Source organism: Bubalus kerabau, chromosome 19 (genome assembly GCF_029407905.1).
Source record: "Bubalus kerabau isolate K-KA32 ecotype Philippines breed swamp buffalo chromosome 19, PCC_UOA_SB_1v2, whole genome shotgun sequence".
NCBI lineage: Eukaryota > Metazoa > Chordata > Mammalia > Artiodactyla > Bovidae > Bubalus > Bubalus kerabau.
In genome coordinates this window covers 21,727,904-21,749,096 of record NC_073642.1, presented here as the reverse complement: position 1 = coordinate 21,749,096, position 21,193 = coordinate 21,727,904, and the positions used below count along the sequence as shown (strand labels likewise).

Genomic DNA, 21,193 nt, shown 5'->3' with positions numbered 1-21,193 from the left:
TTAGTTAGTATTAGTCGCTTAGTCGTGTCCGATTCTTTGCGACCCCATTATCTGTAACCCGCCAGGCTCCTCTGTCCACGGGATTTTCTAGGCAAGAATACTGGAGTGGGTTGCCATTTCCTTCTGCAGGAATTGATTTTTAGGCTACTGTTAACCGGAGTCTCAGGGTTAGCAAATGCTCGTGGAACGAAACTGTCTCCTAGTTAGTATTCATTTACCACTTTTTACAACTTGCATCATAAACCTGGATGCTCCGCTCCACCAGCTGGTGGGCTTTTCCAGCTCGGAAAATTCGGGCGGCCTTGTTGGTTGCTGTGTCCCCAGTTTTCAGCGAGTAGATGCTATCAGCGCGCAGCGCTCGCGATTCCGGGCGGTGCTGGGGGTCGCGGGGCCAGTGGTCCAGCCGGTCAGCCCAGGCCACGCCCAATTCCCCGCCCCTCCGCCCCCCGTTCCGCCTAGTCTGCGGACAGACTCCGCGGCGCCGCGCAGCCCGCGCCTCCGCCCCGGAGCGCCCAGGCGGGAGGAGTTGCGGATGAGGGGCGGGATGTTTTGGTGGGCGGGGGTCCGGGTGACGGCATCCGACCGCGCCGCGCTGGGGCTCAGAGCCTCAGTGCCCCGCGGGGGGACAACGCGCGCACCCTAGCAGGTGGGTGTGGGTCGGGGAGGGGTGGAGGTGGGTGGGAGGGAGGGGGCGTGCGCTCGTCCCTTCCCTGTGCAGGCCTGGGTTGGGTGGCACTGGGCGTCGGCACCCCGGGGACCCTTGACCGAGCACGAGGACCACTCCCTCCCTCCCCATTTTTGCTAACCTCCTCCAGGCCCCTCCGAGTGGACCGGAGACTCCCCTTCCTTAAGTCGGGGCCTGAGGCCGGCATTCCGGGCCTGGCCAGGAGGAGCGAGCACCCACGCTGCGAGAGTCGGGTTCGCCTTTGTAATCACTTTTCCCACTTTCCCGGAGCTCCTGTCCCGTGCCCGGCGCCTCCGACTCTGGAACCCCTGTTGTGGGCCGGGTGCCTTCGGTGCGCAGAGCACTGGGCCCCGAGCCCGGGCGCGGAGAAGCCGGGACCGTGGGGCTGGAAAAGCTGTGACTGAGGGATGCCCGAAGGCGCCTGTAGTATTGCGTGGCAGTTACCGCCGCGGCCCCAGGGCCGGACACCCAGCTGGGACTGATGATTGAACGACCGAGCGAACGATTACAGGTGCTGAGAGAAGTAGTGAAAAATAAAGAGCTGTGACCCTCGGGGTGGGGGCGAGGAGTGGGGATGGGGAAAGTTCCCTGGATGTAAACTACTCATCAGCTACTCAGCGTCGGACCTTGTGCTGGGTGCTGGAGATACACCATGAAGGGGACAGGCGGGCCCCTGCCTCCCAGCCCCCAGTTTGGGAGGTGAGGGAAGACCAGTGGATAATCCGGCTTTTGCAAGGCAAGGGAGTGGTCAGTGGCTGATGGGAGAACTAAAGCTGTGGGTGTGGGTGGGTGAGTGGTGGGGGCCACAGAGCAGACGCCCCTCTTTGGAGGGGAAGGCGCTCCCTGGATGTGGCCCTAGTAACAGCTGAGTGTGCTGCAGGCAGAGAAAGGTGAGGAAATGTGGGGTCTTAGGGGGTAAGTCATCAAGGTAGGCAGGATCCATTAAAAGTTTTTCCTGTTAAGGTTTTGAATCTAGAGCATTAGGGAGCCCCTTTCGCCTCTTTTGGGGGCAGTTTAAGCAGGAGAGTGGTGTGGTCACATTTGCATTTTTGAAAGATGCCCCTGGTTGTCACATAGGAAGGTGGAGGGAGGCTGAAGCCAGTGAAGAGGTTGGTAAATATTCTGTCCAGTGGGCGGGATCCAGGCTTGAGTAATAGGATGGAGAGAAGGGGATATACTTGATATTTAGGAGATGGAATTGGCAGTATCTGGTGGTGGGGGCTTGGCCTCAAAGGATGTGCTGACTGTCTTTAAGAAGGGGGAGCGGGGAATGTGAGGTGACAAAGGCAGTCAGTTCAGTCACTCACTCGTGTCCGACTCTTTGCAACCCCATGGACTGCAGCACACCAGGCTTCCCTGTCCTTCACTAACTCCCAGAACTTACTCAAACTCACATCCATTGAGTCAGCGATGCCATCCAACCATCTCATCCTCTGTCGTCCCCTTCTCTTCCCGCCTTCAATCTTTCCCAGCATCAGGGTCTTTTCAAATGAGTCAGTTCTTTGCATCAGATGGCCAAAGTATTGGAGTTTCAGCTTCAGCATCAGTGCTTCCAATGAATATTCAGGACTGATTTCCTTTAGGATTGACTGGTTGGATCTCCCTGCAGTCCAAGGGACTCTCAAGTCTTCTCCAACACTACAGTTCAAAAGCATCAATTCTTTGGCACTCAGTTTTTTTTATAGTCCAACTCTCACATCCATACATGACCACTGGAAAAACCATAGCTTTGACTAGGCAGACCTTTGTTGGCAAAGTAATATCTCTGCTTTTTAATACGCTGTCTAGGTTGGTCATAGCTTTTCTTCCAAGGAGCAAGTGTCTTTTAATTTCATGGCTACAGTCACCATCTGCAGTGATTTTGGATCCCAAGAAAATAAAGTCTCTCACTGTTTCCACTGTTTCCCCATCTATTTCCCATGAAGTGATGGGACCGGATGCCATGATCTTAGTTTTCTGAATGCTGAGTTTTACGAAGGCAGAGACTATGGGTGGGTGTTGGGAAAAGAGATCCTTGTACAGTGCTGCTTGCGTGTATGTCTTCCAGGAGATGGGGTCCCAGCAAGAACACAGATGCCTTTGGGTGTCGAGTGGAGGAGTTAGGGCCTCATTTTGTCAGTGATGGGAGCCGTGAAATGCTACCATGTAGGATTCTGCTGTGGCCCTTGCAGCATCTGGGCATCAGGTTGGGGCACAGAGGATGTTTTGAATTGACCACCTTCCCTTTTAATGCCTCCAAGGTCAGGAGCTGCAGGAACTGGCTCCAGGTCACCTGCAAGGTGAGTCCAGGTGCTGATGGCCGGGGCCTCTTCCTCTCTCCGCAGGGCCGGGAACAGCAGTCTCTCAACATGGGACTGGAGGCCCAGAGGCTGCCAGGGGCCGAGGAGGCCCCCGTGAGGGTGGCCCTTCGAGTGCGCCCACTCCTGCGCAAGGAGCTGCTGCACGGGCACCAGAGCTGCCTGACGGTGGAGCCGGGGCGCAGCCGGGTCACCCTGGGCCGAGACCGCCACTTTGGCTTCCACGTGGTGCTGGATGAGGACGCCGGGCAGGAGGCTGTGTACCAGGCTTGTGTACAGCCCCTTCTCGAGGCTTTCTTTGAAGGCTTCAATGTCACCGTCTTTGCCTACGGTCAGACGGGCTCCGGGAAGACGTACACCATGGGGGAGGCCAGTGTGGGTGAGTGACCTGGCTTGAGACCCCCTGCCTTCATTGAGGGGCCTCAGACATCTCCTGAATTTCTGCCTCTGCCATTTCCTGTTGAAGATGAGGAGGCTGGAGGTGGGTGGGCGGGTTTCCTGAGTCGATCTGCAGGCCAGAGTAGGATCAGCTGTGTCACTGGGCTGGGTCAAGCAGGAAGAAGAGTCCTCCGAGGTGAGTGGCCCTCTCAAGTCCATAGAGATGGGATCATACTGTCTGGTTCTGGAGACCTCACTGGGAGGAAGGGCATGGGAAGTTGTCTTGTCTCTGGAGGTTGTCAGGATTGTTGTCAAGGCTCAGGATGGCTGGAAGGGAGACTGTCCTGGAAGAGACATGCTCCAGGGGCTGCATAGCAGGGAAGCGGGCAGGTTCCATGAGGCTCTGGAACAGAGTTTTGCAAGAGATGCTTTGGGCCAATTGAAGGCATTGCCCACTTCTAAGGACCATGATTTGAAAAGTGTACATGTTTGTTGTAGAAAATTAGGGAAATACAGAAAAGCACATCCACAAAAGAAAACTTATTTGATAACTGCCTTTCCCTGGTAGCTTAGATGGTAAAGAATCTGCCTGTAATGCAGGAGACCCAGGTTTGTTCCCTGGGTTGAGAAGATACCCTGGAGAAGGGGATAGCTACCCACTCCAGTATTCTTGCCTGGAGAATTCCATGGACAGTGGAGCCTGGTGGGCTGCAGTCTGCAGGGTCGCAACTGAGGGACTAACACTTTCACACTTTCTGATAATTGCCTTTCACTCACCCTGTTAGCATTCAGTTTTTCCTGGTGAAAATTTTTATACTTAAAAAAATATGGTACCAATATACCATTCGTTTGTATCCTGTTTTATTTTCTTAACAGTATATTAATATCATGAACATTTCTCTATATCATTAATTATTATTCAAGCAAAAACTTTAATGGCTGCTTAGCGTGCCATTGTGAATATAAGGTAATTTATTTAATCAGACCCCTTCTTGGATGTTGCAATGGACACTGAGGGTGTTTTGTTGTTTTTTAAGTTATGAGGAAGAGTATGTTCTGAACATCCTTTTATTACTTCCTTGGCGTAAATTTAGGGACTTCTTTAGATAACTGAGCATAGACTATGATAATGAGTCCCCAGGAGTCATCAAACAAAGGGTATCTGACTGTCTGGCAGGGATGTAGTGGAGATGCTTACACCATGAAAGTGGTTTGTTGAACCTTGAGAGGTTGCTTCCAACTCTGAAATTCTGCCTGAGCACCCTGGAGCCTGGCCTGGCTGCCCAGCCTGTAAGGCTTCTGCCTCTACCTTCTCCACACTGGAGCCCCATCCGCCAGCTTCTGGCAGGAGCCTCTGGGCCTCGTGGGCGCCATGCCCAGCTGAAAGCACCATGGCAGGTGGCCCTGCGGTGTCTCCCCAGCCTCCCTTCACGAGGATGAGCAGGGCATCATCCCACGGGCCATGGCCGAGGCCTTCAAGCTGATTGATGAGAATGACCTGTTGGACTGTCTGGTGCACGTGTCCTACCTGGAAGTGTACAAGGAGGAGTTCCGAGACCTGCTGGAGGTGGGCACCGCCAGCCGGGACATCCAGCTCCGGGAGGACGATCGTGGGAATGTTGGTAAGAGACTCCTGGGTCCTCCTCTGGTTGGGAGTGGGGAACCTGGCTTGGGGAGGCTTCACCTGCTTAGGGTGGATACCCTGTCTGGAGAGGGGGTACCTCCTAACTAGGAAACTCAAGCTCTGGGAAGTTTTGCTTTCATTTCCCTGTCTCTGCTGAGTTCAGTACACACTGGTGTACCCAGAATGAGTTCAGTACACACTGGTGTACCCGGAGTGAGAGTCACTGAGGTGGGCACGGGAGAAGCTGAAAAAAGTGAAAGTGTTAGTTGCTAAGTCATGTCAGACACTTTGCAACCCCATGGACTGTAGCCCGCCAGGCTCCTCTGTCCATGGGATTCTCCAGGCAAGAATACTGGGGTGGGTTGCTGTGTCTTCCTCCAGGGGATCTTCCCAACCCAGGGATTGAACCCTGGTCTCCTGCATTGCAGGCAGATTCTTTACCAGCTGAGCTACCAGGGAAGCTGGAGCCCCTTAAATCCCCAAGCAGGATGGGCAGGACCCCCTGGGCATGCAGAAGGGGCCCCTGAGTCAAGAAGAGCTGTAGAGGACCTGCTCAGCCCTCCTGGCTGATCAGCCTCAGGCTGCCCTGCCTTGGGCTCACAGCCTTCTGTGCCCACAGTGCTGTGTGGGGTGAAGGAAGTGGACGTGGAGGGCCTGGATGAGGTGCTGAGCCTCCTGGAGATGGGCAACGCAGCGCGGCACACGGGAGCCACACACCTCAACCGCCTCTCCAGCCGCTCCCACACCATCTTCACCGTGACCCTGGAGCAGCGGGGTCGCGCCCCCAGCCGCCTGCCCCGACCTGCGGCTGGCCAGCTGCTTGTTTCCAAGTTCCACTTTGTGGACTTGGCGGGCTCGGAGAGGGTGCTCAAGACAGGCAGCACAGGCGAGCGACTCAAGGAGAGCATCCAGATCAACAGCAGCCTCTTGGCGCTAGGCAACGTCATCAGTGCCCTGGGTGATCCCCAGCGCCGGGGCAGCCACATCCCTTACCGCGACTCCAAGATCACCCGGTGAGCTGCCGCTGCTGCTGGCCCAGGGAAAAGAGGCCCCGTGAGCCCCTTAGTCTGTCCTGGCTTCTATCTGGCCTCTCTGGATGGGGTGAGGCAATAAGAGATGGGTCCCCCTCTGATTTCTGGGGCACAATCTACACGTGGTTGAAGTCTTGGGCCCACAGGGAGCCACACAGAGATTCAAACCCTCTTTGGGGTCTGAACCTCTGGCTCTGGCACTTTGGGGCCCCTGACGCATCTCCCTGGTACCCTCAGGATCCTCAAAGACTCCCTGGGCGGGAACGCCAAGACGATGATGATCGCCTGCATCAGCCCTTCCTCCTCCGACTTTGACGAGACGCTTAACACCCTCAACTACGCCAGCCGCGCCCAGAATATTCGCAACCGCGCCACTGTCAACTGGCGGCCCGAGGCTGAGCGGGGGCCGGAGGAGGCCGTGGCCAGCGCCCGGGGGCCGCCTAGGCATCGGTCGGAAACACGCATCATCCACCGGGGCCGTCGCGCCCCGGGCCCTGCCGCCGCTTCCGCCGCGGCCGCTGCCCGCCTGGGGGCCGAGTGCGCGCGTTACCGAGCCCGCACTGACGCCGCCTACAGCCTCCTGCGCGAGCTGCAGGCCGATCCCGGGCTGCCAGGCGCCGCAGCACGCAAGGTGCGCGACTGGCTGTGCGCCGTCGAGGGCGAGCGCAGCGCCCTGAGCTCCGCCTCCGGGCCCGACAGCGGCATCGAGAGCGCCTCTGCGGAGGAGCAGGCCACCCAGGGACCCGGCGGGCGAAAGGTGACCAGGGGCCGGGGGTGGCCTGGGGTGGCGGGGTGGGGGAGGTGAGGAAGAAGGTTTTCCATACAGGGATTCAGAGGCATTTCTGCTGATGACCTTGATGTATCCTCAGGGTTTCCATCTGTTAAATAAAGATAACAGGAGTATCTACCTCCTCGGGATGTAAGGACTGAGGGTGTCATAAGTGCTGGTGAAAGCTAGTTCTTAATAATTGTGGTGATACTGTTAATGAAAATATGATTAATGACAAGAGATAGCCCAATGGCTTGTGGAGGGGACTGCAGGCCATGTGGGGTCTGGACCCCTTCCCCATTGCAGGCAGGCTTTGGAGCAGAGTAGTAAGCAGGGCCGGCGGGGTGACTCAGGGACAGGCAGGCTCGTCCTTACTGTTCCCCTGAAGCTGCTCTCCCTGCCCCCCTAGGAAGATGAGGGGCCGCTGCAGCTGCTGACCCTGCAGAGCCAGGTGGCCCGGCTGGAAGAGGAGAACCGAGACTTTCTGGCTGCGCTGGAGGACGCCATGGAGCAGTACAAACTTCAGGTGGGGCGCCCCCTGCCACAGTGGTGGTGGGGAGGGGCGACTAATGCCGGGAGGCGAAGCAGCTGTGTCGGAATGAGAGGAGTGGGTTCTGGCAGGATGGGTAGAGGTGTGAGCAGAAGTGCGGAGGAAAGGAACGGATTGGTGCAAGCGGGTGTGCGAGGGCGGGTTGGAATTGGGACTGAAGGGGCAGCCCCATGAGACTCCTGAGCCCTGCTTTTCCTTTTGTGCAAAGATAACCAGGTCAGCGTAGCTCCTGGCGCCCCCTGGTGGCAGTGAGTGGCATGAATATGGAGGGAATGATAGGTGGGGCAGGGTCGGTTCAGGCAGGCAGTCTGTCCGATTCTTTGCGACCCCATGGACTGCAGCACACCAGGCCTCCCTGTCCATCACCAACTCTCGGAGCCTGCTCAAACTCACGTCCATCGAGTCGGTGATGTGGCGGGTGGGAGAGTTTAAACCTGAGTTAATGCACTGTGTATTCCAGAGGGACACCAAGAGGTGGTCAGAGGCATTTGGCCCTCCATTTTAACACAGAGAGGGCAGGGTGGTCTCAGACGTGTTCTTCATTTTCCTGCACTTCTGCCTGTCAGCACCCCGGCTCCCCACCTCTCTCTCATCCACGTCTCCCGTCAGCACCTGGACCGTGTCTTGCAGAGTGACCGTCTTCGTGAGCAGCAGGAGGAGATGGCAGAGCTGCGACTGCGGCTGGAGCTGGTGCAGCCAGGCTGGGGGGCCCCAGGGATCTTGCAGGGCTTGCCTCCGGGGTCTTTTGTGCCCCGGCCTCACACAGCACCCCTGGGAGGTGCCCACACCCATGTGCTGGGCCTGGTTCCCCCCGCCTGCATTCCTGGAGATGAAGTTGGCCCTGAGAACCGGGGACAGGTGAGACGGTGGCAAGGCTCAGTGTCTGCTGGTTGACCTGGGCAGGCTCAGGCAGGGGAGGGGCAATCCTGGGGAATGTGTCACTCATCTCGTGCTTTCACGGGACCAGCTATGAAATGCCCCTTTCTGGTGTTCCTGGAGGAATGGCCCAAATTTGGGTAGGGCCTCTCAGAAGGATCTGGTGCCATGGAGCATCCTTGGAGTAGTTGGAGATTGCTTGGAGTGAGGATTACAGAGGGGGTTCTGGCTTCCAGTGTGGAATGGAATGCTTGCCTACCTCCAGGGATGGGGAGCTCATCACCTCTGGAGTCACCTCCCCACACACACACCATCTTTGGATGCCTTCCTCTGCAAGTTCAGTTTTCCATGAGCTCTGATCTCCTTGCACTTGGTCTCTTGTTTCTAGTTCTGTCACTTGGGGCCTTTTGGACAAAGGCTGCTCCTGTATCTGCCTGAAAGCTCTGGGTCATCTGAGCTCTAAAGGGCAGAGGGACTGAGGGGTGGGAGGACGTGGGTTTGGAAGAAGCCTGTTACGAACCCCCCACCCCCCACTCTGGTGGGGCGTTGTTGGTGAGATAAGACTTGCTGCAGATGACTTATATACATGGTGGAAAGGGGAGGTTGTCACCTGAGGAGTGCTAGTTCAGCTGTGGGGGCTGGAGCAGGGTGGGGGTGGTGGGGGGCAAGAGAACAGGAGGAGTAGAGGAAGGATCAAGGGAGGAGGGGAGAAGTTTCTGCTCCAACTTGAGATTGGAAAGGCCTCTCAGATATCACTGGAGCTAGATCTTGAAGGTAAGGTCTGGCTTGAAGAGCACACAAGGCAGGCTGAAGACTGGGTGGGGGGAAATGGCTGATGGAGAAGGCCCTGGGAGCCTGTCCTGAAACCCGGGCATTCCCCAGCAGATGAAAAATGGCAGGGAGGCTGGAGCCAAGTTTCTGACAGAGCAAGACAGGCCGGGAAGTGGCTCTTCAGATGCATCAGAGGAAGAGGAGGAGGAGAAGGAGGGGCCGTCCCGACAGAGCCTGCACCCACGAAGGTGAGTGGGACCCATGGCCCACCTGACAAGGACCAGCTCAGGGCCTCAGCTGGGCAAGAGGGGGATCCCACTGTAGTCTCAGGGTGCCCTTGCCTCCATCGGCCTGGCCAGCCTTTGGGGAAAGCAGGCAGGGGCTGTGGGCTCTGAATCAAGCATTCTCACTGGGGTGGGTGTGCTGAGGGATGGACCTGGCCTCCTGGTTCTCGGCCTCCAAGGTGGCCCTCAGCGCCCTGCACCCTCTCAGCTCAGCCGCTGGCCTCTGAGTTGTACCAGATGGACATCCTGGGGTCAAGGTGACCCTGGGGTGATGGAAGGCCTGGGGTTCTCTCTTCCCCTTTGGGCCTGGGAGGTGGCTGGGCTGGGGCAGGGCTGGGGAGGGGTACAGACTCCCCTTCTGCCCTCCAGGAATGGGATCAGCAAGTGGAACCAGAGGATGGGGGCCTGCCCAGGGAGTCCACTCAACAGGAACGGCCCAGAGCTTCACCTGGAGGAGCTGGATGCAGCTATCCAGGGACCCAGAGGTGAGCTGGGTGGGGCGCAGAGAGGGTCCCAACCCCTTTACCCACTCATGATCCTGGACTGGCCACCCTGGGGAGTCCACATACCATCTCTGGCTGCCCCTGGCCAGGGCAGTCCTCCCCTTCCCTCTGTTCCTCCTACCCCTGCTTCCCCCACTATCTGTCGCGGCAGCCGCCCTGACCGTCAGCCTGTTACAGTGGTTGGTGGGAGCAAGGCCCTGGCTCAGCCCTGCCAAGCCCCCGCGGCCATGGCCTCTGAGTGGCGACTGGCCCAAGCCCAGCAGAAGATCCGTGAGCTGGCCATCAACATCCGCATGAAGGAGGAGCTCATTGGCGAGCTGGTGCGCACAGGTGAGGGAGGGGCTTTGGGCCAGGCCTCCCACCTGAGGGTGGGTGGTTAGGAGCAGGGTCCAGATGTTTGCCCACTCAGCTTCTTCCAGATGGGTGACCTTGAGCAGGTAGGATAACCGCTGTGTGCTCTGAAATGGAGAGAGTAACTGCACCTGTTTCTTAGGTGGTTGGAATGAGTTAATTCAGGTAAAATGCTTAGACTGGTTTTCAGGAAGCTTCTTACTGTTACTAATCAGTTGCCTGCTGTGTGTCAGACGCTGCACGGGGCACAAGCGGTCCTGGGGAGCAAACAGTGTCCCCCAGTCATAGTAGTACGGCTGCTGCTGGTGACACAGGCAAGTGAACAGGGGATGGTTCTAGGTGGTGACTGGTCAAGCTTTTTAATTTTAATAGCTATGAGTTTATTATAAAATGTATTGGGAACAATTGCAGACAGATGTATGAGAGTCCCTACATACCCATCATTCAGATTTAGCATTTCCAAGCTTGGCCCGCATTTGCATCAACTCTCCCTTTTTTCTTTGCTGAAATTTTTTGTTTCTAACTTACTGGCTATGCCGGATCTTTGCTTGCAACTTGCAGGCTCATTAATAGCTGTGGCATGCTGGATCTGGTTCCCTGACCAGGGACTGAACCTGGGCCCCCTGAATTGGGAGCATGGAGTCTTACCCATCGGACCACCAGGGAAGTCCTTTTTTGCTGAAATATTCTGAGGCAAATCCGAGACTTCATGTCATTTCATTCTTGCACCTTTCAGCATGCCTCTTTTTGGATATTTTAACCAAAATGCCATTAGCGTATCTAACTAAACTGATGCCCTCACAGTGCTCCGAACAGAAGCAGTTCTTCAACAGTGTCTGTGTGCAGCTCTGGGCTTGTCCACACATTCGCTCATTGCTAAGTCATGTCAGTCGTGTCCGACTCTGTGCAAGCCCACCAGGCTCCGCCGTCCCTGGGATTCTCCAGGCAAGAACACTGGAGTGGGTTGCCATTTCCTTCTCCAATGCATGAAAGTGAAAAGGGAAAGTGAAGTCGCTCAGTCGTGTCCGACTCTTCGCGACCCCATGGACTGTAGCCCACCAGGCTCCTCCGTCCATGGGATTTTCCAGGCAAGAGTACTGGAGTGGGGGTCTCTGAAATCTCCCTTCTCTCACCTTTTCAGTCATCCTGTAGAATGTTCCAGATCCCAGATATTCTGGGTTTGTCTGTTAGCTTCCTTGTGGCGTCATTTAGCTTGTTCCTTTGACCTGTCTCCTACAAGTGGAAGTTAGTTCTAGAGGCTTAGTTGTATGGCGGCTCAAGTTACATATTTATTTTAGCATGTGTTAGGTAACAGGAAAACTAGTTCACCCGTATTTTCTCTGGGTCACTGCTATGGAAAAGGCTATTTAAAAAAATAAGTCAAATTAAAGAAAAGTAGTAAATGGTCTCAGTACTGGAGGGTAGAGTCGTCGTGAAATCCTTGTAGGTGCCGGGGGCTGACAGAGGTCTGGGAAAGCCACCGGGGAGGAGCTGCGATGTTTCAGGGAGGGGTCTCCGGTGCTGAGTGCACCCCGGTTCTTCCAGGGAAGGCCGCCCAGGCCTTGAACCGTCAGCACAGCCAGCGCATCCAGGAGCTGGAGCGGGAGGCGGAGCGGGTGCGGGCAGAGCTGAGCGAGGGCCAGAGGCAGCTGCGGGAGCTCGAGGGCAGGGAGCCCCAGGACGCTGGTGAGCGCTCGCAGCTCCAGGAGTTCCGCAAGAGGGTTGCTGCTGCTCAGAACCAAGTGCAGGTCAGTGTCAGGACCCCAGGTGTGGTGGCTGCAGCCTCCCAGGCTGGGGTCCTGGGAATAAGACCTGTGTGAGCCCCAGAGCCCACGCCCACTGTGGAACCAGGGGGGTGCCCCAGCCCCAGCTGGTGGTGCGAACGCCCTCCTGGCCTTCCAGAGTGAGGCTGGTATTAGATAGGAGTTGGCAGTGCTGGGGATCTTTGAACACAGCAGAGGCAGAGGCGGGGAGGTGGGCTGTGCCTGAAGACCACCTTAGGAGACCAGCAAGGATGAGGGAAGGGTATGGGAAGGAAGCAACCCTCCCTCCTGTGGCTCTCCCCTCCCTCCATAAGTCTGCCCTTGCAGCTGTCTGTTCATCTATCCCTGCAGCCCATCATTCCTCTGTCCATCCACCCACCAGTCCATGTGTCTGATCCATCCAGTTATCCTTTTACCAGTTGAGTGACTATTTATGTGCCTGTTCATTTGTCTTCTATTTCTGTTTTTCGATCCTTGCATTGTCTGTTCATCCTGTTTTTTACTTAAAAAAAAAATTTTTTTTTATTTGGCTCTACTGGGTCTTAGTTGCAGCATGAGGGATCTTTAGGTGTCACACAGGATCCTTTTAGTTGTAGGCATGTGGGATCTAGTTCCCTTGAGCAGGGCTCAAACCCAGGCCCCCTGCTTTGGGAGCTCAGAGTCTTAGCCATGGACCACCAGGGAAGCCCCGTTTTTCACCTTTATATGATCGCATCATCTGTCTGCCCACCCACCCTTCCATCCACTCATCTTTGCACCTGTCCCTCCGCTGCAGTAGAGTGATTAAGAGCGAAGGTTCAGGAGCCTTGACTGCTTGCGTTTGAATCCCAGCTCTGCCATTTACTAGCTGTGGGTCCTGGGTCAAGTTTCCTAACCTCTCTGCACCTCAGTTTCCTAATCTGTTAAGTAGGAAACCTCTAAAGTCGTTTCGTAGGGTTCTAAGGATCACTTAATATACTGAGAGCACTTGGTGTACTGTGTAGTATGCAGTAAATGTCACAGTATTTTGACATTTTTATAATTTGCTATTTTTATTAGTCTGTTGTCCATTGGCCCATCTTCCCTTTTGTCTGTCCCTCTTCATCGTCCTTCTGTCCTGCCTGTCCTTGTTGAGTGCCAGGCGCCATGCCCGGCTCTTGGCAGCTGCCATGAGCAGCCCAGAGGAAGCTGTGTTGGTCCAGGTACTGAAGGAGAAGAAGCAGGCGACGGAGCGGCTGGCATCACTATCGGCACAGAGCGAGAAGCGGCTGCAGGAGCTGGAGAGGAACGTGCAGCTCATGCGGCAGCAGCAGGGGCAGCTGCAGCGGCGGCTTCGCGAGGAGACAGAGCAGAAGCGACGCCTGGAGACGGAGATGAACAAGCGGCAGCACCGTGTCAAGGTCGGGTGCTTGGCTGGCGGGGTGACTGTGTCCCAGCCAGGAGGCCGAGGGGCGCGCATATCGCCACTCGACCGTAAAAGGCTGGTCACACGGCCTCCCTGAGTCTGTTTCTTCACTTGAAAGTGAGAGTTACAGGAAACTCAGGGCTAGGGTGAGAATTCAGTGAGATGAACCAGATAAGGGGTCCAGAAATCTTGTGTTTGCGAGGCTGGGGGGTGCTGGGCAGGGTTGTCTTGGAGTGGGAAGGCACTCCTGTGGGCTTTGGGGATTGCGGGCTGTGGGAGGACACTGGTACCCCACAGTGCCCTGCCTGCCGGACTCACCCTGAACTTCGTGCCCAGGAGCTGGAGCTGAAGCACGAGCAGCAGCAGAAGATCCTGAAGATCAAGACAGAGGAGATTGCGGCATTTCAGAGGAAGCGGCGCAGCGGCAGCAACGGCTCTGTGGTCAGCCTGGAGCAGCAGCAGGTGGGGTCTGGGCTCAACCGCACCCCCGGGGCACCCTAGCCAGTTGCTAGAGTGCCCTGCGGGGTCAGCCGGTGGGCACACCATTCTCCCCCTCTGAGCTGGGTGGCCATCCACCCCACCCACGTGGCCAGAGGGGAGAGCTGAGTTCCTGCCTGCCTCCCCCACTGTCCCTTAGAAGATTGAGGAGCAGAAGAAGTGGCTGGACCAGGAAATGGAGAAGGTCCTGCAGCAGCGGCGGGCACTGGAGGAGCTGGGGGAGGAGCTCCACAAGCGGGAGGCCATCCTGGCCAAGAAGGAGGCCCTGATGCAGGAGAAGACTGGGCTGGAGAGCAAGCGGCTGCAGTCCAGCCAGGTGAGGCCCAGCCGGGTGAGGCCCGGCCGGGTGAGATCCTGCCAGGTGAGGCCCAGCCGGGTGAGGCCCAGCCAGGTGAGGCCCGGCCGGGTGAGATCCTGCCGGGTGAGGCCCGGCCGGGTGAGATCCTGCCGGGTGAGGCCTGGCCGGGTGAGGCCCAGCCAGGTGAGATCCTGCCAGGTGAGGCCCAGCCAGGTGAGATCCTGCCGGGTGAGGCCCGGCCGGGTGAGATGCCATCAGATAAGGTCCTTCCAAGTGAGATGTCTCCAGCTGGCAACACTGCCGGGTGAGCTCTGGACGGATGAGGCTCTTCTCAATGGTGCCCCTGCCGGGTGAGTTCCAGCCAGGCCACTGTCCTCCTGGGCTCTACCCTGTGCATCTTCAGAGTGTCTGTGATCCGGGCTCTGATGTGTGGGTAGAAGAGCCTCTCCAGGTATCTACCCCCAACGCATTGCCCCTCATTAGCCACCTGCTCTGTGCAGGCAGAACGAGGAGCCACAGGTGTGGAGGTGGTTTGGCCAGAGAGAAAGAGCCTTCACTGGGGTTGGAGGCAGTTGCACCAGGCCCCACCCACCCAGCTCCACTTGGCTTTGTTGCTCCCTCTTGAGTAGGGAGTTTCGGAGCCAAATTTCCTCTTAGATGGAACCACAGCATTGCCCTGAGGAGCCGGTGCTTGGGCTAGATGCCCACAGGGTTCCAGACCATCTTCTGCTGTTACGGAGTCCTAGAGGGTTTCAGCTGGATTTTCTGGAAGTACCTTGGCCATTAGAACCCTCACTTCCTTCCACATTAGGTTCCCGAAGGGCCTCTGGAGTTTGGCCACTAACCCCCCTCCTTCCCATCACCAGCTGGAGTCAGGTCATCTCAGTGACAGGCCACCACCATCCTGCTCTGCCTTTGCCCATGTTGCCCCTCTTGTCCTTAGTGTCTCTGTATCCTCCTTCCGGGCCGTCTCTGGGGGCCCCTCTTCAGAGGCTCGGGGTCCCCTAGGCCCCCACTCCCCAGCTTGTACAGAACTGAGAGTCAGGCCTCCTGCTGGACAGCATGCCTCCTTAGCCTCCATGGCAGGGCTGGCCTGTTCCTGTGGCCCCTGGGAGGGTGGGGCCTGCCCCTTTCCTCATCACCGGCGGTGCCGCCCCCAGGCCCTCAACGAGGACATTGTGCGAGTGTCCAGCCGGCTGGAGCACCTGGAGAAGGAGCTGTCTGAGAAGAGCGGGCAGTTGCGGCAGGGCAGCGCCCAGAGCCAGCAGCAGATCCGTGGGGAGATTGACGCACTGCGCCAGGAGAAGGACTCGCTGCTGAAACAGCGGCTGGAGATCGACAGCAAGCTGAGGCAGGGCAGCCTGCTGTCGCCTGAGGTGCACCCTGCGGCCGGCCCGGCCGTCTGCTCCCCTCTGCCCCTGGCCCCGGCTCTCCGCTGGGTACAGGCCTCCCTGCTTCGGGACACACATCCCTCCCCCCACAGAAGGTGCAGGACTAGCCCTCCCGCTGCTGGTCCAGCCCCCGGGCCTGGGACACACAGCTGGGCCTCGCTGCCCTCGGTTGCCCCAGCGTCGGGACTCGTCCTGTGTCCTGTATCACGTTGACCTCAGGCATATAGCGTGCTCACACCTCTCAACTCCCAACATGGGACGCGAGTCGGGACCATGTCAGCATACCTCACAGCCACATAGGTTTGCCCTCCTGCCAGCAGAAAGAGCCTGTGTTAGAGAAACGGACCCCCGGGGACCTACCTGGCAGTCTCGTGGTTAAGACTGTGCTTAGAGGGGCATAGATTTGATCCCTGGTTGGGGAACTAAGATCCCACATGTTGCATGGTGCAGCCAAAAAGTTAAAATTTAAAAGAAGGGGAAATGGACCCCAGCAGACCCTGAGTGCCTCTGCAGACCCACCATGCCTTCCCTTCAGAGCAGGGTCTCCCAAGCACAGGTCACTCCAGAGGCTGTGAGCTTCAGAGAGCAGCTTCCTAGCAGAGCCCTGGCCTCCCCGACCCCCGAGCCGAGGCTCAGATGGACGTGCCTCTGCTCCTGCTGCAGCGGGCGGGGGTGCCTCTGGCTCTGAGGACAAGCGGGCACATAAAGGCTGGGTTGTGGCTGCGTGTGGCCATTACGACTCTGCCCAGGACCTCGGTGTTTAGGGGGCAGGTGTCCCATGGAGTGGGTAGCCCGTGCCCCCCTCCACCCATCCCCGTGTCCCTGCAGGAGGAGCGAACGCTGTTCCAGCTGGATGAGGCCATTGAGGCCCTGGACGCCGCCATTGAGTACAAGAACGAGGCCATCACATGCCGCCAGCGGGTGCTGCGGGCCTCGGCCTCCTTGCTGTCCCAGTGCGAGATGAACCTCATGGCCAAGCTCAGCTACCTCTCGTCCTCGGAGACCCGAGCCCTGCTCTGCAAGTACTTCGACAAAGTGGGTCCCGGAGCTTGCAGACCCCCGCCTCCACGGGGGTGGGGGGAGGTGGACGGCGCGGGCGGTGAGCTGGCCACACGCCTGCTGCCCCTGCGTGAACAGTCTTGGGTGAAGGGAGCCGGCGCTGGGGGCTGAGCCTGGCTGTTGGGGACAGGTAGTGACGCTCCGCGAGGAGCAGCACCAGCAGCAGGTGGCCTTCTCGGAGCTCGAGTTGCAGCTGGAGGAGCAGCAGAGGCTAGTGTACTGGCTGGAGGCGGCCCTGGAGCGGCAGTGCCTGGAGATGGACCGCCAGCTGACCCTGCAGCAGAGGGGACATGAGCAGCACGTGCAGCTGCTGCTGCAGCAGAGCCGAGGTGGGGCCCCGGGCCCGCCACGGGGGCTGCCGCCTGCCCTGTAGCCTCTCACCACCTCCTCCTGCCTTTTTTCCTCCAGACCATCTTGGCGAAGGGCTGGCAGACAGCAGGAGGCAGTACGAGACCAGAATCCAAGCTCTGGAGAAGGAGCTGGGCCGCCACGTGCGGCTGAACCAGGAGCTGAAGCAGAAGCTCAGTAGCCTGAGTGCCGCCGGCCAGAGCAGGGGTAATTGCTGCGTGCTGTCACCAGGCCTGCTGGGGCTCAGCCCTGACGTCAGGTCTTCTTTGTTCTGGGCAGAGCTTAGAAACCACTCTGCCTTCAGCTCTTGGGTCATCTCATATGTTGTTGATTGCACGGGGGTGTTGGAAGAAGGCTAGGGCTTCAGGAAGGGGTAGCTGGCTACCTCCATTTCTGACAAGGATGTTGTTATTGCCAGTGATGGGTGGGGAGAAGAGGACCCCGTGCCTGGAGAACAGACAAGCCCCTGGAAGCGAGGATGAGCTCTACCCAGCACCTGAGCCTCTCTGGCAGCCCACCAGCACGGAGGGTGCCCCCCGCCCACGGGAGGAGATGCGGGACTTGGTCCATGCCCCGTTACCGTTGACGTGGAAACGCTCAAGCCTGTGCAGTGAGGAGCAGGGCTCCCCTGAGGAGCTGCGGCAGCGGGACGCCGCTGAGCTCCCGGTGGGGCGGGTGCTGCCTGTGGGTGAGGCGGGTCTGCCCTGGAACCTCGGGCCCTTGGCCAAGCCCCGGCGGGAACTGCGGAGGGTCAGCCCAGGGATGATTGACGTCAGGAAAAACCCCCTGTAGGCACACCTGGGAGATTCGGGGCCTGCCCAAAGGTGTGGTGTTGACGCTCCCTTCTGTGAAGGAGTCCTTACCTCAAGCTCTAAATCAGGTCCTGATCTTTCTCGTTAGAGTCAACAAATTCGGGCTGCGGACCAGAACTGGACTTGAATCACTTGTTAAAAAAAGGTGCAGATTTCTACCAGTCACTTCCTTTAGGATGTGGTACCCAGTTGCCATGTTTTGGCTTTTTTTTTTTAATATACTTTTTAAAATTTTATAGTTGATTTATAGCATTGTTAGTTTCAGATGTGAAGCAGAATGTTTATGCACATGCATATGTCCACTCTTTTTCTGATTCTTTTCTCAGACAGCTTACTACAGATTTTTGAGTAGAGTTCTTTGTGCTATACAGTAGGTCCTTGTTGGTTATCTATTTTATATATAGTAGTGTGTACATGTTAATCCCAAACTCCTAATTTATCCCTTCCGTTCCCTTCCCCCTTTGGTAACCATAAGTTTGTTTTCAGAGTCTATGAGTTTGTTTCTGTTCTGTAAGTAAGTTCATCTGTATTTTTTTAAGAGTCCACATATAAGTGATATCACATATTTGTCTGTCTGATTTACTTCACTTAGTATGATAATCTCTAGGTCCATGTTGCTGCAAATGGCATTCATTTTTTATAGCTGAGTAATATTCCAGTGCGTATATGTACCATGTCTTGTATGTTTCTCTGCTGACGGAGATTTAGATGGCTTCCATGTCTTAGCTAGTGTAAATAGTGCTGCAGTGAACACTGGAATGCATGTATTTATCTTTTCAAATGGTAGTTTTCTCCAGATACATGCCTAGGGGTAGGACTGCTGGATCATATGGTAGTTCTATTTTTAGTTTAAGGGACCTCCATACTGTTCTCCATAATGGTTGTACCAGCTTACATTCCCACCAACAGTGCAAGAGGCTTCCCTTTTCTCCACACCCTCACCAACATTCACTGTTTGCAGACTTTCTGATGATGGCCATTCTGACTGGTGTGAGGCGATGCCTTATAATTTTGATTTGCATTTCTGTAATACTTAGCGATGTTGAACATCTTTTCGTGTTTTCTGGCCACCTGTATGTCTTCTTTGGAGAAATGTCTATTTAGTTTTTCTGCCCATTTTTTGATTGGGTTGTCTTTTTTTTTTTTTTTTTAATGCAGAGCTGCATGAGCTATTTGTGTATTTTGAAGATTAAGCCCTTGTCAGTTGCTTCATTTACAAATATTTTCTCCCATTCTCTGGGTTGTCTTTGTTTTGTTTATGGTCTCCTTTGCTGTGCAAAAGTTTTTAAGCTTAATTAAGGTTAGGTACCATTTATTTTTATCATCCTGGGCAGTGCATCTAAAAAGATACTGCTGTGATCTATGTCAAAGAATGTTCTGCCTGTGCTTTCCTCTAAGAGTTTTATAAAACATAGGCCATCACCTTGACTGTTCTGCCTATCTCCACTTCATTTGGTTGTTCTTCTGCAGTTTTATTATCTTGTTCCTTCATCTGAAACTATTTCTGTGCCATATCCTTTTGTCTAATTTTGTGTGTTTGTGGTCTCCATTCTTCAGGCTGCAGGATTGCATTTGGTATCTGCCCCCTGGTGGATGAGGCTGGTTTAAGAGGCTTGTGCAGGCTTCCCATGGGAGGGACTGGTGCCTGCCCACTGGTGGGTGGAGAGGGGTTGTCCCTCTGGCTCAGGACTGTCGAGGGGTGTTTGTAGGCAGCTGCTGGCTCCTATTTTGGCAGCCTGTGTGCTGATGGGAGGCACTGTTTCTACCCTGTTGGTTTGGCCTGAGGCGTGCAGCACTGGAGCCGGCAGGCTGTCGGGTGGGGCCAGGTCTTGGTGCAAAAGCGGCCACCTCCAGAACTCACACCAATGAGTATTTTCTAAGGTGTCTGCCACCTGCATCCTTGTCCCCATGGTGAGCCACAGCCAATTCCTGCCTCCCCAGGAGACCCTCCAAGATCTGCAGGTAGGTCTGGTTCAGGCTCTAATGGAGTCACTGCTCTGCCCTGGGCACCAGTGCTCATGAAACCTTGTGTGTGCCCTCAAGAGTGGAGTCTGTCTCCCCCAGTCCTGTGGAGCTCCTGCACTCAAGCCAAACGCTCTGGGGGCTCCTCCCTCCGATGCCAGACCCCCAGGCTGGGAGCCTAACGTGGGCTCAGACCTCACTCCTGTGGGAGAACCTGAGCAGGTGTGGGACTTGATTACATTGTGAAAGCGGCCCTCCTCCTGTCTTGTGGTTCTTCTTGGTCTTTGGGTGTAGAACATCCTTTTTGGTAGGTTCGAGCCTTTTTTGTTGATGGTTGTTCAGCAGTTGTGATTTTGGTTTTTGTGAGAGGAGATGAGCTCAAGTCCTTCTACTCCACCGTCCTGTCTCTCTGCCACCTTTTGGCTTGAGTTTCAGAAAACCATTTTATAATAAATGAAAATAATCTCTGGAGGGAAAAAACAATGGGTTTTATTTATAAGATCATAGTAGGACTCAGATCTGGAAACACAACAGGCTTGAAAGCTTTTCAGAGACCATGAGATGGTTCTGAATCACCTGTTAGCCAAGGCCCTGGCCTAGACTTGACAGCCAGCTGGGCTGCAGGGTAAGGTGAGTTTCCCTGTGAAGGACAGGAACCGTGCTGGGGACTGGCCAGCTCCCAGGGCAGACCTTGAGATATGGCTGCTCTGGAAACCACTAGAGCTGGACCGTGGTCATATTTAACCTCAGGCTGGAATGTTACACAGAAATGCACCAAATGCTAAAGATGATTTTATTGTTACACAGGGAATGCAAACCTTTATTCTACCCCTGTAACACAGCCTTCTGTTTTGTGTACGTTGCTTCCAAGTGCTGCCTCTGTCTTAGGGTTCTGGCCTTATAGCAACTGGAGGGACCGACGTAGGGATCCTTCTCCCATTTCGCAAGTGACACAGTGTTCTGAACTTACCATGGTCACTGTTGATGTGGGGCTGGAATGGGATCCTGCCTTACAGTTCCTTGTCTGATTCTGGACACCCAGGCTGCCACTGAGTTATACTACCAGCTATACCACCTCATTTGGAGAAGGCCAATGGCACCCCACTCCAGTACTCTTGCCTGGAAAATCCCATGGACGGAGGAGCCTGGTAGGCTGCAGTCCATGGGATCGCTAAGAGTCGGACACGACTGAGTGACTTCACTTTGACTTTTCACTTTCATGCACTGGAGAAGGAAATGGCAACCCACTCCAGTATTCTTGCCTAGAGAATCCCAGGGATGGGGGAGCCTGATGGGCTGCCGTCTATGGGGTCGGACACGATTGAAGCAACTTAGCAGCAGCATACCACCTCACTAAGGCCAGGCAGGCATGGTGGATTAGGGCTGGGCTTGAGGGTGGATGGATTCCAGAGAGGGGATTTGAAAACTTGAAGGCATTGTACTGGGACTCTGAAAGCTGATCCTGGTAAAAGAGGCTTGGGACCAGGCCCCAGTTTCCTTCTGCCCGTGGGGACCTGACTGGCCTCACCTTTATGTTTTAAATTTCCTCAGTTTCATTA

The 21,193-nt window shown here is 55.9% G+C and overlaps 1 protein-coding gene across 4 annotated transcripts; it reads left to right on the top strand.

Annotated features, from left to right (window-relative positions):
* Positions 1–286: 286 nt before the first annotated feature.
* Positions 287–20,710, top strand: KIF7 (kinesin family member 7). Of its 4 annotated transcripts, none has more exons than XM_055556804.1 (20): positions 288–646; positions 816–1,196; positions 3,010–3,361; positions 4,782–4,982; positions 5,604–5,997; positions 6,253–6,772; positions 7,194–7,310; positions 7,965–8,192; positions 9,093–9,229; positions 9,635–9,750; positions 9,946–10,098; positions 11,665–11,867; positions 13,064–13,261; positions 13,603–13,728; positions 13,907–14,080; positions 15,223–15,438; positions 16,282–16,488; positions 16,643–16,841; positions 16,921–17,067; positions 17,279–20,710. In XM_055556804.1, the coding sequence occupies exons 2-20, from the start codon at positions 1,167–1,169 to the stop codon at positions 17,650–17,652; spliced, it is 4,092 nt and encodes a 1,363-aa protein (XP_055412779.1). In that variant the 5' UTR covers positions 288–646; positions 816–1,166; the 3' UTR covers positions 17,653–20,710. The 4 variants fall into 4 exon arrangements, with proteins under 4 accessions (XP_055412780.1, XP_055412779.1, XP_055412778.1 ...); XM_055556803.1 differs by having other exon boundaries at positions 13,904–14,080; XM_055556802.1 differs by having other exon boundaries at positions 7,944–8,192; positions 9,096–9,229; positions 13,904–14,080.
* The last annotated feature ends 483 nt before the right edge of the window (positions 20,711–21,193 follow it).

Coding starts and splice junctions, on each gene's coding strand:
- KIF7 (XM_055556802.1), top strand. CDS start 1,167: ATGATTGAACGACCGAGCGAACGATTACAG. Junction 16,842..16,920: donor GCTGCTGCAGCAGAGCCGAG/GTGGGGCCCCGG, acceptor TTTTTCCTCCAG/ACCATCTTGGCGAAGGGCTG. Junction 17,068..17,278: donor TGCCGCCGGCCAGAGCAGGG/GTAATTGCTGCG, acceptor TGTTATTGCCAG/TGATGGGTGGGGAGAAGAGG.